Source organism: Varanus komodoensis, unplaced genomic scaffold (assembly GCF_004798865.1).
Source record: "Varanus komodoensis strain SLA01 unplaced genomic scaffold, ASM479886v1 scaffold99, whole genome shotgun sequence".
Taxonomy (NCBI): domain Eukaryota; kingdom Metazoa; phylum Chordata; class Lepidosauria; order Squamata; family Varanidae; genus Varanus; species Varanus komodoensis.
In genome coordinates this window covers 232,607-246,612 of record NW_025336676.1, presented here as the reverse complement: position 1 = coordinate 246,612, position 14,006 = coordinate 232,607, and the positions used below count along the sequence as shown (strand labels likewise).

The following is a 14,006-nucleotide window of genomic DNA, read 5'->3' as shown; positions in this document are numbered from 1 at the left end:
CCACGGGCACCCACTTGCCCCCTGCAGACAAGCAAGGGTTTCAAGGTTTGCTCATTCGTAACCCTTTTGCACGCAACCCTGTTCTGAAAAGGATGGAGCACTCAAAAGCCTGCAGGCACAAATGGTCTGCAAAGCCAACTTACGTGCTCTGCATCCCTCGCAAACCATTCCAGCATCCCTCACTATCTCTAATCATGCTGTGAAAAATTTTGCATGTCCCTTCTGACATGCATGGAAAAGCACTCCCCATCCCACCCCACCCCTGAATTACCTGTGTGGAAGGGACATTGCCTTCCAGGCTCCAGCTGAGTAAAAAGACTGCACCACCCCACCCCACCCCACCCCACCCCACCCCCCTCAAAAAGTCAGATTTCTGTCCAAAGAGTATAGTGGCCTTTGAACAGATTCTGAACTTCCCTTTCCAAGTCCTGGGGAAGGGGGCTTCGAACAGCCGTGACCAGCCCAGCTCCCTCCAGATGTTTTGCAGCAGCATTCCTAGCCACTGCCCATGCCAGCCAGGGCCCATAAGGCTGAACTGCAAAGCACCTGGAGGGCAACAGACTGGGGAAGTCTGCCTTAGACAAACCAGCCTGAAAAAACTTTCTCTGGGCATTGACGTAGTATCTGCGAAGCACAGAAGTCTGGGTCGTTACCATAAATCTGAACTGTTCTCCCATGCCCAGCACAGAAGCAAACCTACTTCCCAGGAGGTATGCCTGACTGCAGAACCCACAGCACTCACCTCCTTGGCCACACAGGGAGCAAAGCCCTTAATGATGTCGAGGAGGACAATGCCAGTCCCAAGCACCTTAAAAGACCCCCCACCCAGTCTGTGCACCAGCCAGCACACTGCAAGACTTCAGTGTATGGAAGCAGGAGGTGCTGGGCAGCTGTTCATGCAGGTCTGGAAAAAGGCAGCACTTGTGTCCCCTCCACAAGGCCCAGCGACATCCCCGACCCCACTCACCAAGCTCAGTGGGTTTCAACAGTTCATCCAAGATGGTGTAGAATGGAAGCTTTACCAGCCGGACTTCAAGTTTCACCGGTTTGACGGGTAACCGTCCGAGTCCATTTAAGTACTTTCCGTAGAGGGAAGGATAGTCTATGCTGGGCGTAGAGAGAGCAGTCCGGGCAACCGCATTGCTGCGGTCATAGGGAGAGTGGATGGAGAGCGCTTCGGAAGGTGGTCGATGCTGCTGTGGGGGCGGCTGGGGAGGCTGCCCTGGGTCAGAGAGCTTGGCGTAACGCGTCTCATAGATCTCCTTGATCTTCTTGAACAGTTCTGGGCTACAGTCAAACTGGACCAACTGCAAGGCCCGCGTTACCAGTTCATGTTTCAGGCCGCTCTTGCTCCGGCCAACAAATCCAAGCAACATCTGGAGGTCCGACACACGGAAACTCATCACCATGTTCTGTGGGGCAGGAAGGTGGGGTGGGAGAGAGAAGGGAATACAGGCAAACAGACGCAGGAGTGAAAGGTTTATTCACAGGCTAAGACCAGTTCGTATGAGCAGGAGTAGGGGCACATTTTCCTCTCCCTGACAGAATCCAGGACCCCAGAGTAGTTACCGCATTGCAGCTGGATCACAGGAAAATCAGGACTGATAGAAGCAGGGCTTCATGCAGTACATAATTAAAATTTTGGATTTTGCCACCACATGATGCAGTGATGGCCACTGACCCAAATGGTTTTAGAATGGGACTGGACAAATTCACAAAGCAAAGAAGGCTAGCCACACTTGCTCCTCTTGATGGCTATAAACTACCTCCATGATCAGAGAGTGTGTGTCTCTGTATGCTAGTCCCTGGGGGACCCTGGTGGGAGGGTGCTCTTGCACCTGCCTCCTACTGGTGGGTTTTGCATGAGCTGTGCATCCTGAATGCTGCGCCCCCAGCCTGATCCAGAGGGGCCCTGCTTATGTTCTTAAGGCAATGATCCCTGGCAGCAGAAACGCATTGAGAAATTGCCTGACACCTTCCCCTCCTCTCTCCACATGCCTCTTCTCAATGATGAGGTTTAGTCTAAGTCCACAGTAAATGGGCTACAGCCAAGATGCATAATTGCCTGAGGCAAAGAGCAGGATATCCAAGGCTGATCAAGGCAGCCCATGAATGCATCTCCGCATCTCTGTGAAGAAAAGTCAGGCACTAGTCCCATTCTGGGTAACAGCAGGACTAGTCCTGAAGAAAAGGTGCATGATAAATGTGTGCAAATACTGCAGCCCAACTGTTGAGATGGTTTGAGAAAAACTTGTCCACATTCACTCCTCATGACATCACATCAGACAACCTGGGCGGATGGTTGAAAGAATCCAAGTCTCTCTTTTTAAAATTCTTTTTCATGTTAGTTTCTATTTGAAACCTGAATTATTTATTTAGAGATGCATAGTATAGTAAAAAGGTAACACTACATAGCTATACTAACAAACTGTGGTTTGATTCCTGGGAACAATCCTGAAAAGAATTAACGGTTTTCTGTAGGGCTGCAAACTCTGGGTTTTTAGACCTTGCGTGGTCATGAGTTGTTTCCCCAGGCAAGATGAAGTGGCAAGCAAGGCTGTCAAAAATCAAACCATTCTACATGCTAGTACTGTAGTGCTGCAAAGGCATTGGGACAGAGAGAGGGAGCGGATGAAGAAGGGGGAAAACCAACAACTGAAGTTTTAGACCAGTCTGATTACCTGCTTGGGTAGGACAACAAACCACTGGTGAATTAAATGTGGGTTATTCTTTTGTATGAAAACCAGGTCAAGGTTTTAAAGGCTGTTTCTTTATGCAAGAGAAAAACCCTGTATGAAAAGTATCTTGACTTCCAAACCTCCATACAGATGATGCCACTGGAGATAAACCCTTCATGGTTGTCTTGTAACACCAGCTCGTTGTTATGGAAGCTGGATAGCACAAGGTGCTATCCTGCCCCTCACCACACTCATGCAGAGGCCACATGGGTCATCTCGCTCCCCATTTTTACACCCCACAGCATCTTGGGCTCTGCAAGGCAGGTGCTTTTTTGAACTGTGAACCTCTTTTTGAACTGTGAACCTCTTTTCCAGCTCAACAGCATCTGTTTTCCATGTCATGGAAAAACCTATGGTATAGCCATGGTATAAACACCAGCTATATACCACTCTTCCTTCTGCTAAGTTCTTTCTGATATGTTCCATTATGCAAACTTGATGACAGCACACCTCTATGCATTTTAATTCAGAAATAAGCCATATAGACTTAGAAAAGGTATGGGCAGATTTCTGCTTGCAGGAAGTGCTTGATGAATTTTTTAAACTTGCACCAGCCAGGAATCGGGTGCAAAATAATGGTGTGGGCATCTGCTAAGAACACGGGAGCCCAGGTGCTTCCAAGCTCCTGCACAAGCCCAACATTTGTGATCCATAACGGGAAGGCTTTCCACACAAACATGGATTCTTGGTTTCCCCACTGCGAGTGCTCTTTGCAATAGCCTAATTTAGGAGAAAAAAGCACTGACTTGCTGCTCTGTTTAGATAATGGGGATTGACTGGCTGCAAACTATGCTGGGGAGCAGAAGAAAAGCATGTGCTCTGCTTCCCACCTTTGGCCAGGGACCAACAGCAATAGGGAGGCTGCACCAACTGGCTTCCGGGAAAGACGTCAAGCCAAGGGGGTAGCCATCCTTTGGCCAGAGAAACAGAAGCCACAGGGAGCTTGCTTCCCCATCCCTGCCAGAAAGAAAGCTCAGTTTCAGCTAACCATTGAGTGTCCTGCAGTGGGACTGCTGGGACTGCAGAATGAAGGGGGAAGGATGGCCGATGAAGAAGGGCTGCAATCCAGGCAAGAATGCCAGCAAGGGAAGATCAGCCTGGCCTAAAGAATGTTTACATGCCTGCTAGGAGAGCACCATCTTCTTCTGGCCTAGTAAAAGTTATCTCCCTCCTCTTCCTTTTCCCTCCACTCTCCTCCTCCAGTGCAAGTGTTGGTCCTTTCAAGGTTGTAGGCCTGACTGTATGGCCCCGTGCTCTTTCTGACTGATATGAACCAACTCTGAGAGAAAAGAACTGTCTGAAAAGCATGGTTAAAATACAGTAAATAAACAGGCAGGACACTGAAAGATCTACCAGTAGACTCCAGTCAACTTCCACCTACAGCTGCCTTATCATTCTCTAGCTGGGTACAAACAGCCAAACAAAACTCCATCCTTTTCACAACTCAACTAGAGCTAGATACATTTCTGATACAAAAGATAAGGGAGCTGCATGGTTAAAGAAAAGCAAACCACTGAATTTCAATTGTTACAGCAAAAAAGCACTATGCAAGCTTCTTCAATAAATGCAATATAATAATAATAATAATAATAATAATAATAATAATAATAATAATAAATGAGCAAATCAAACGATTTAACAACTTTTTCAAGGACCCTTGAAGTCAGACATGGAAACTTAAACTGCATCTCTGCATAGCTCTGCAAAAAACAGTCTTTCACTCAACAGACATCAACTTTTATGTCTTGGGAGCTCTCCCAGGAACCTACCAGTCATTGGAAACCTTTCTCCAAAATCTCCCGCCCTTGGAAGTCAGGCAGGATTTCGAAGAGGGAGAGGAACTAGAGATCAAATTGCCAACATATGGAGAAAGCTAGGGAGTTCCAGAAAAACATCTACTTCTGCTTCATTGACTACGCTAAAGCCTTTGATTGTGTGGATCACAACAAACTGTGGCAAGTTCTTAGAGATGGGAGTACCTGACCATCTTATTTGTCTCTGGAGAAACCTATATGCGGGTCAAGAAGCAACAGTGAGAACTGGACACGGAACCACTGATTGGTTCAAAATTGAGAAAGTAGTTTGGCAAGGCTGTATACTGTCTCCCTGCCTATTTAACTTATATGCAGAGCACATCATGAGAAAGGCGGGGCAACATGAATCACAAGTTGGAATTAAGATTGCTGGAAGAAATATCAACAACCTCAGATATGCAGATGGTGCCACTCTAATGGCAGAAAGTGAAGAGGAACTAAAGAGCCTCTTGATGCAGGTGAAGGAGGAGAGTGCAAAAGTTGGCCTGAAACTCAACATTAAGAAAACTAAGATCATGGCATCCAATCCTCTCACTTCCTGGCAAATAGATGGGGAAGAAATGGAGGTAGTGTCAGATTTTATTTTCCTGGGCTCCAAGATCACCGCAGATGGGGACTGCAGTCAAGAAATTAAAAGACGCTCCTGGGGAAGAAAGCTATGGCAAATCTAGACAGCATATTAAAAAGCAGAGACATCACCCTGCCAACAAAAGTCCATATAGTCAAGGCTATTTTTTTCCCAGTTGTAATGTACAGCTGTGAAAGCTGGACCATAAGGAAGGCTGAGCACCGAAGGATAGAGGCCTTTGAATTGTGGTGCTGGAGGAGACTCCTGCGAGTCCCTTGGACTGCAAGGCAATCAAAATGGTCAGTCCAAGAGGAGATCAACCCTGACTGCTCTTTACAAGGCCAGATCCTGAAGATGAAACTCAAATACTTTGTCCACCTAATGAGAAGGAAGGACTCCCTGGAGAAGAGCCTAATGCTGGGAACAATTCAGGGCAAAGGAAGAAGGGGACGGCAGAGGATGAGGTGGCTGGATGGAGTCACTGAGGCAGTTGGTGTGAGCTTAGCTGGACTCCAGGGGATGGTGGAGGACAGGAAGGCCTGGAGGAGTGTTGTCCATGGAATTGCGATGGGTCAGACACGACTTCACGACTAACAACAACTGTCATGCTATGCAAGTTACCAGATGCTCTCCTTAGGGGACAGTGCCGTTGATGGGAACAGCCCTTCTTTCTTTTTGTACCAACATGGAATTGGCAGGGAGCCCAGGGAAAGAAAGCACCCCACCTCCTCAGGCAGTCTGTTCTTCTGTGAAACTGTTCTGACATCTCTGCAACTTCCATGCAAAGCTTCCAGGTCCCATCACTGCAGGACACTATCATGTCTCCTCCGAACCATCCAAGAAGCAGGCTATAGGTGCCCTGCTCTTTTAAATATTTCTCCAAGGATTTGTTGGATGCACCAGAAGCACTCCAGCTGTGCTGTATGCCCATGTCTGCAAGCTGGTGCCCTCCAGATCTTTTGGACCAATTCCCAACAGCCCAGCTAATACTCAGATGCTATAAGTCGTCGTTGAAAGCCTCTGGTCAGGGAAGCCTTCTCAATACCTGTCTTAACGCATCCCCCACCAGTCTGTTAGTGTTGTTTTTTACTTCAACATACTAACTTTTTAATGAGTCTTTGAGTTTATTTTAAAACTGCAGGATGCTCTGAAATTCCTGAAATTGATAAGAGCAGAACATTTGTACGCATATCCTGCAATATCATATTTCTGCCATAAATACAATCATTTTAAAGCATCTACCAGGTGCCAGCACTGAACATCCAGTCAATGAATGTTAATTTTACTGTTTGGCTAGCCTGAATCTACTGCTAGTCCATTTCATTAGGTAGTCCACCCAAGTTTCAGTCTCACAGAAGAAGGGGGAGCAGGCCCTCTATGCATCTCCAGGTCCACACCATGCATGGTTTTTATACAGAGAAGTGGGGGCGGCTTGGTGAAGAGCACCTGACGCATTCCCGACAAAGCCCACTTCTTAGTACAGTTTATTTGCAATAACTCTACTAGTTCTCCTTGAGACAAGCAGGCCTTGACACTGCCATGTATCTTCTCTAGTTCTTTTTTGAAACCTAAATACATCTGGCAGCAGTTCAATAGATAAGGTCCATCCTTATCTATTCCAATCACTTTATTCAGACACCCAGGAAGCTTTCCTACATGCAGTCAGGTCCACAAGTGCAGCACTGGGAGCAGACCAGGTGAGTGTGGAGACTGCTGCTCTGGTTAAGATGGATGCTGGGTGGTGCAAGAACCATGGCAACAGCACCTCATTTGCTGTGTTTGGACAGCATAGCATGGCACACCACTGAGGGCTATTAAGCAAGCTGGGCAAGCAGGCACAGCAAGGCTAGCCAGCAGCCCTGGCTTGTTAACCACACAGGCAGTCATGCGAGCCAGATCAGTGACTGACAGCAGTCCTCCAGGGCTTCCCAAGCTGCCTCCTACCTGGAGATGCCAAGGATGGCAACTGAGACTTCTTGCATGGAATGCAAGGGCTCAGACCCTAAACTGGCCCTTAACTCCAATCTCCATCACAGCTTCTACAGCATCTTTCCCTTTTTGCTTTTTCCAAGGGCAAGTTGAAGCAGCTTAAGCCAGAGAAGGCCCCTGTATGGCCAGATTTCAAAAGCAGGAGGGTGAGTAAAGCAATAGAGTGGAAAAACTGAGCCACAACACTCCTGGGCCACGAAACCTTGTCCTTTCTCTAACAAAAGCTCTACTTCCCTTTGCCTCTGGCCATGTGGCAGAATTCATAGCACTGCAGGACTAAGGCAGGCCGTGAGCTACAGCTTGCCAAGTGTTCTGCATTCTCTTGCTTTGCATCCTAACCAGGGTTATGGGGGGGGGGGCAGGAGGCTGCCATCCAAGCTTGACACACTGTGTCCAGCCTGCTGAGTCACCATGTGCATATGCCTGCCACAGACACAATGGGGGCATGGAATCAACCCAGGTTCCTCATCACCCAGGTGCCCCAAACCACCCAACACACAGAGCTAGGCCCAGAAATGGTGACTTTGAATAGACAGCCCCATCAGATTAACAGTTCTCAAATATGCGAAACCAACTTCTAAAACAAAACAAAAACAAAGTGGTGCTGGCAACCTGGAAAGATTCCCGCAGTCTTCCATAACAGATGCTGATCTAGCGAGAACACGCTGAATTCACAAAGGGTGAACCTTCAAGCAGTCAGCTTGACAGAGCCTTTGCGATCAGAAATCTGCTTTTACCACACTGCACTTAGAATGGAAAGACTTGGTATTGTACAACACCATTTCTCCAAAGAGCCTTCTCCATCCCAGTGCCCTCCAGATGTGCTGTGCTACAACTATTTTATATTGTATTTTTGTATTTTTAATTTAATGCTTATATTTTTTAATTTAAGATTATAATTACTTTAATTTATTGTTGTAAGCCGCCCCGTGGCTTTGGCGAATGGGGCGGCATAAAAATGGTTTAATAAATAAATAAATACTCCCACCATCATTTTCAGCCAGCACAATCATTTGCTATAGCAGATGGAAGGGGCTGATGGGAACTGTAGGGCAATACATCTGCAGGGCTCCAGGTTAAGGAAAGCTGTCACAGGCAATGCAGCATTCTGACTTCACAGCATTCACACAGCAACAGCAAAAAGCGGATGCGGCACACTTAGGTTTTCGCAGGGGAGAATCCACGTCACCCATTCTAACCTTCCCCTGGATTTAGATGCATATACACTCTAACAAAGAAAGGGTCTGTGAATGTCAGGGAAAGGGACCAGCAAGGGGCAACCGTACTAGCATTTTTATGCAGGACTCAAAACGCCAGGACAAACACAATGGCCTGGGGCCATGAAGCAGCTCCCGAAGCTTTGCTGCACTGATTTTGCAGCTAGCGGAGTCCCACACACAGAAATCCAGATTTTTTGATAAAGTCTTTTAAATGTACCACCTCACAGAAATATTGTCAGGATTAACAAAATAATGTTATGTGATACAACCCCAACACTCTGAGGCACGGAAGAAGAGCAAAGGGCATGATCCCTTCCAGAGCCCGCAACACCCCATGCTTGAAAGATTACAGGGATCCTCTGGAGACTGGCAGGAGTATGGTGGGGAAGGCCACCTTCTGCTCTCCCTCTCTGCAGAACACTTATATGACTGTAAAGAATGCCAGACCTTGGAGGAGGAGGGAGAAGCACTGGGGCACAACCCAGAGGCCTTGTATCGAGGCAGCCTCAGTCCCCTTGAAAATCCACCCAAAGTCTTGGCTTTGGAGAAGTAGCCAGCACTGTTCTTTCTGCACTGGGTGCAAAGGGCAGGGAGGGTGTGCATGGAGCCTGGTTCCAACTTCAACGCAAGTCCCTGAGGGTGGGGCCAGGGCTCTAAATGCTGCTGTGGTGAACAGAAGGCTGGACAAGATGGGCCCCTGGCCTGACAGAGCATGGCTCCTCCTCAGAGCTCAGTTAACTGGCACTGCTTGTGGTGGGGAGGCCTCAGCCTTCCACTGGCCCTGAAGAACCCCAGGAAGATTCAGGCTGGGCAGCATCACCCAGTTCCTGACAGAGGAAGGAACCAGCCACGCCAGCTAAAACAAGGCTCACAGCAGGCCAGAACAGGCAGGACTAAGGTCCTCAGCCCTAAGGTGTGCTTCCAGAAGAGGCATCTCCACCAGTAAGGGCAAGGTGCACCCTTGGCTGCAGTAGCTTTAACCCCCTCTCCCTCCCCATGTGTGCGCGTGGGCATGTGTTTCAAATATCCTGAGTGCTAAACACTTACTGTGTCCTTCAACAAGGGGAAAGATCATACCAATTGGCTCTACAGAGTTGTAAAGAGCATTGAATGGTGTTCAATGAAACGCTTCTGTGCACTAAAGAGGGGAGGAAAAAACGCTGTGTGCAAGTCTTCAGTTATCACTGCACAGAGGCTGACTTTACTGAACTTCACAACAGGTGGCACATCCTGTAAGAAAGGATGCTCCATTATTTCACTGTCCGCAAGATGGCACAACCCATTTTTACAAAGGCTGAACCCTTGCTTATAGCAATGCGCAGAGACCCCAAACTTTAATAACCCACATCCAGAAATATTTAACCAGCCAACCTGACCCACTCCTTACATTTCCCAGCCGCTACATCCCACATCCCTCCCCAGCTAAGAATAGCACATGGCTGACCCACTAATGCTATCACACACTTAGAAAAGTAGTACAGGTGGGCAAGAGATTGAGGGAAGGAACAGCCGTGATGGAAACATGTTAGGAACATGTATGCAAACATGATGTTTTACCAGTTTACAGACTGCAGCACATGAGAATACAGGGCAGGAGACAAGCGTATTCCATCACAGCATGCATGAACAGGGGGCAGGGAGCCTAATAGTCCTTCAATGACACAGACTCAGGTACACAGAAAAGCTTGCACACTTGATGGTAAGCCCTGTGGCAGACAGCATCACTTACATTAGAGTAGCACATGCAGCATTATGCTGAAATCTCTCAGTTAACCCAAAGTCCACTCTAGATTAACCTGTGTAACCTATTCCCATGATTCACTGCCACAGCCCCTTGCCTGAAGACAAGAAGGCAGTGACGAAAGGTAGCACTGGATGTGAGGATGAAACCTGCTCCCATTTTACTAAGTTTGCTACCATTTGTATTAGAATGGATGTGCCTTTCCTTCAAAAATTTATTTTTTTCCTATGGCTACACATATACGGCATTTATACCATGTTTCAGAGCATCCAAGGCACTTTGCAGGCATGACTGGGCTGTAACCTTGACTACTTTGCCCAGTTCTGGGCAACAAACTTCAAGAAGAATGCAGATAAACTGGAAAATTTTCAGAGGAAGGCAACAAAGATGTTCAAAGGACTGGAATCAAAGCCCTGTGAGGATAGATGGAAAGCACTGGACATGTTTAGCCTTAAGAAGATTGGCGCAGGGGAGATAAGATAGCACTTTTCAAATACTTGAAAGACTACTGCACAGAGGGCCACCAGGATCTCTTCTCAATCATCCCAGAATGCAAAACAGGAAATAATGGGTTCAAGTTCAGGAATCCAGATTCCAGCTGGCCATTAGAATCATAGAATAGTAGAGTTGGAAGGGGCCAAGAAGGCTACTGGATCCAATCCCCTGCTATTGCAGGACACTGATTTATACCATCCCATTCAGATGGCTGTCCAGTTTCTTTCTGAGTGTCTCTACTGTGGGAGAGCCCACCACCTCTCTGGGCAGCTGGTCAGTGAGGAAGCCTTTCCTGGTATCTAGCCTGAATCTGGGTTGTAGCAGCTTGAATTATTCCGTGTCCTACACTCTGGTATCAGCAAGAAGAGATCTTGACTTTCTTCTTTGTGACAGCCTTTGAAGTACTTATAGGAATACTAGGAATAACTTCCTAAGAGTTAAAGTAGTACAGCAATGGAATCAGTTACCAGGGAGGCTGTGGACTCTCTCACCCTGGAGGCATTCAAGAGGCAGCTGGACAACCATCTGCCAGGAATGTTTTAACTTGGAATCCTGCACTATGCAGGGAGTTGGACCAATGGCTTTATAGCCCCTTCCTACTCTACTATTCTATGATTCTATGATCACAGGGTTGGGGATAATAGGATAATAAACCCTACAAGTTGCTTAGAATATTGGCCAATCTCAGGCTCCAATCCTAAAGATACTTCCTAGGAATTAAGTCCCACTGAATACAATAGATTTACATCCCAGTAAATACACAGAGGACTGGGCAGTTAACACTACCCATGGAATGCAGGCACAGTGTGGAAAAATATTAGCAGAATACTCCTTAGCTCATATTATAAAGGTTCAATCCTATGGAAGTTTAGAGAGAAAAATCAGTGGCTGTGTGCTGAGTCTCCTAGGCCTTTTTTTTTTTTTGTCTAAATATTCATAGGATTATACTCTAACTCTCTTAACTAATAAATCTGAATGTGACCTTTACAAATTCACTCAAAGCAGGCAGCATATCATAAAGTTACTACACTATTTGGTTTTCTGAACATGCTTTACCACTGCATTAAAAACAAGCAAGCCATTTTTGTCTTTACAAGCTAACAATGCAGTAAGTAAAACCAACATCACGGTTTACAACTGTGGGTTTAAAGATATGACACAAAGCCACTGCACTATAGGAACTCTCATAAGCCACTTGCTTCACCACAGTTTTGTACACTGTAAATTAACTATAAAACCAACACCTGTTAGCACATACAACCCCCCAAAGGAGTTTCCTAGAACCTTAAACACCGGAGATATATTGTGACAAGAGGACTGTCTGCACAAGCATTTTGCACTGATGGTCATAGTTATGCATTTCCTTTGGCCTTTTAGCTCCACCACTGAAAACTTCTCTTTATCCATAGATGGGCCCTGAATATAAGTAAGTAAAGGCCAAAGATGGTTTTGTTTACACACTGAGGTTTCAAGTCAGCACTGAAACACACATACACAGATGCTCAAATATGTCAACTGAGAACACCATCTGACCCTCTGACAAAGTTGGCTCCAGTCTGTAAAAAGTTTCAGCCACCATTAATTTGTCTATCAAAGATGCCCCTGGGCTTCACATCCTCAGCTCAGCTAGAGTGACCAAGGCTGTAACCCTATGCCCATCAAGCTTCCCCTCAGTTCAGCCAGGCTTACTTCTGAGCAGATACACAGAGGGCCATTTCAGCACCACAACCAGAGTCCTAAATGCCAGCCAAGTTAACCACACTGTTCCAAACACATTCTCCAGATCTAACTTACAGAGGCGGCAGCCCCTCCTGTCAGGTACTACCAAGTTAGAAAAGGTTAAACTGAAAACAACATAAAGATTTTTTTGTCATTTTTCTCAACATAAGTCTCATGAGGGTAGGGTGAAGGGAAAAGCAGAGGTGTCAGGTGAATTGAGGAGGGTTCCCCGTTGAAATGAGGGCACACTGAAGGTGTGGGTGGCACAGCACGAAGGGGGAGAGAAGATTCCCTTTTGCAATGGGGAAGGGGCATACTGCGAACAGGGCTGGGGCAGCAGGTAAGAGACGGAAATGGGGAGGGGAGCCTCCCTTTTGAGTTGGGGGTGTATTGGGAGTAGGGATGGGACAGCAGTGCAGGGAAGGGAATACGGCAAGGGGCCCTTGGCGGGCCCGAGGATGCCCAAGATGGGGGTGTCCCTCCTACATTGGGGTCATGAGTAGGGGTATCTGGCGACAAGGGGGCCGCGCCCTCCGTTTTAGCCACGCCCCCTCCCTCCTGAAACACCTCCCCCATCGACAGGAGCAGGCAGCCCCCCATTACTGAGAAGGGGCAATCGGGGTCGCCCCCATGCCTTCCTTCCCCCTTCCTGCAGTCCCCCTTCTTCTCTTTCAGTCACTCACTTTAGCCTCCACCAGTTCCGCCGCCATCTTGGCTTCCAGCGTCCAACGCGCCGGGGACTGGTGGAGGGAGGGGGGCAAGATGGAAGAAAACTAGCCAGGATCACGTGACGGGGGGAGCGTCGGAGGACGGCCAATCCCGTGAGTGGGCCTGGCTTTTTCTTTTCGTTTTTCTTCCCCACCCCCCTCCTCCGCGGAATATCGACGCATGCGTGCAGCTGCAGCGACGCAGCCGGAGCTTAGCACCGCCAGCAACAAGCAAGGGCGGCGCATGCGCAACGAGGGAGCAGCGGGACAGTGACACATCTGGTCGGCTCTGCCCGCCTTTCTCCTGCGCCTAAACGAGAAGGCGACGCGCATGCGCAAGAAAGATGTGGTGGCTTTCCCTGCTAGGCGCCTTCCTTCGCGCTCTCCCGGAAATTGAGGGAGCTCGAGGCCACGCCCATCTCTCGCCTCTTTTCTTCCCCCTTCCTCCGCGCTCTTAAAGAAACACGAACCCAGATACATTTGGGAAGTGCTTAAGTACCTTGCGCATCTTTTACTAAGCTCTAGGAAAAGGTTTTTATTTCGCTCGTAGTGGTAGCACGGGGTGGGGGAGTTCTCTGTATGCATTATTGTTATTTTGGTAGTAACAATATCATTAATATTAGTACTATTAGTAATAGTAACATAATCATTAATGGGAATATCATTAGTGGTTGTATTCGTTGTTAATACTGATATTAGTGCTATCACTATTGGTAATATGTTAATAGATAGCAGTATTAGTAGTTGTCATACTAGCTATATATTAGTAGTGGTGATATTAGTAGCAGAAATATTAGTCATAATGTATTATTACTGTTATTAATAGCGACAACACCATTTGATCATATCACCCGGGAATTCAAAAAGGAATAATAAAGATTTAAAGTGTAAATACAAGTGAGATCCCACCCTCAATGAGATTTGTTTTAAATGAAAGTACAGTTCCTGTGGCTGAATCTACTGGAAAAGGCCTGATTCCCAGCATGCTTGGGCTACACTGTCCATGCAGGCATGT

The 14,006-nt window shown here is 47.2% G+C and overlaps 1 protein-coding gene across 2 annotated transcripts in view; it reads right to left on the bottom strand.

Annotated features, from left to right (window-relative positions):
* The window catches only part of PIAS4 (protein inhibitor of activated STAT 4), a 35,613-nt gene extending 22,585 nt beyond the window's left edge, over positions 1-13,028 (bottom strand). The window contains exons 1-2 of one of the 2 annotated variants that reach the window (XM_044419053.1): positions 12,968-13,028; positions 968-1,412 (exon numbers count right to left, since the gene is read on the bottom strand). In XM_044419053.1, the coding sequence (XP_044274988.1) occupies positions 968-1,412; positions 12,968-12,994 (472 nt within the window). In that variant the 5' untranslated portion in view covers positions 12,995-13,028. Of the gene's footprint in view, positions 1-967; positions 1,413-9,376; positions 9,613-12,967 lie in introns of those variants that run through there. The other variant, XM_044419054.1, reaches the window with a different exon arrangement.
* Positions 13,029-14,006: the final 978 nt, after the last annotated feature.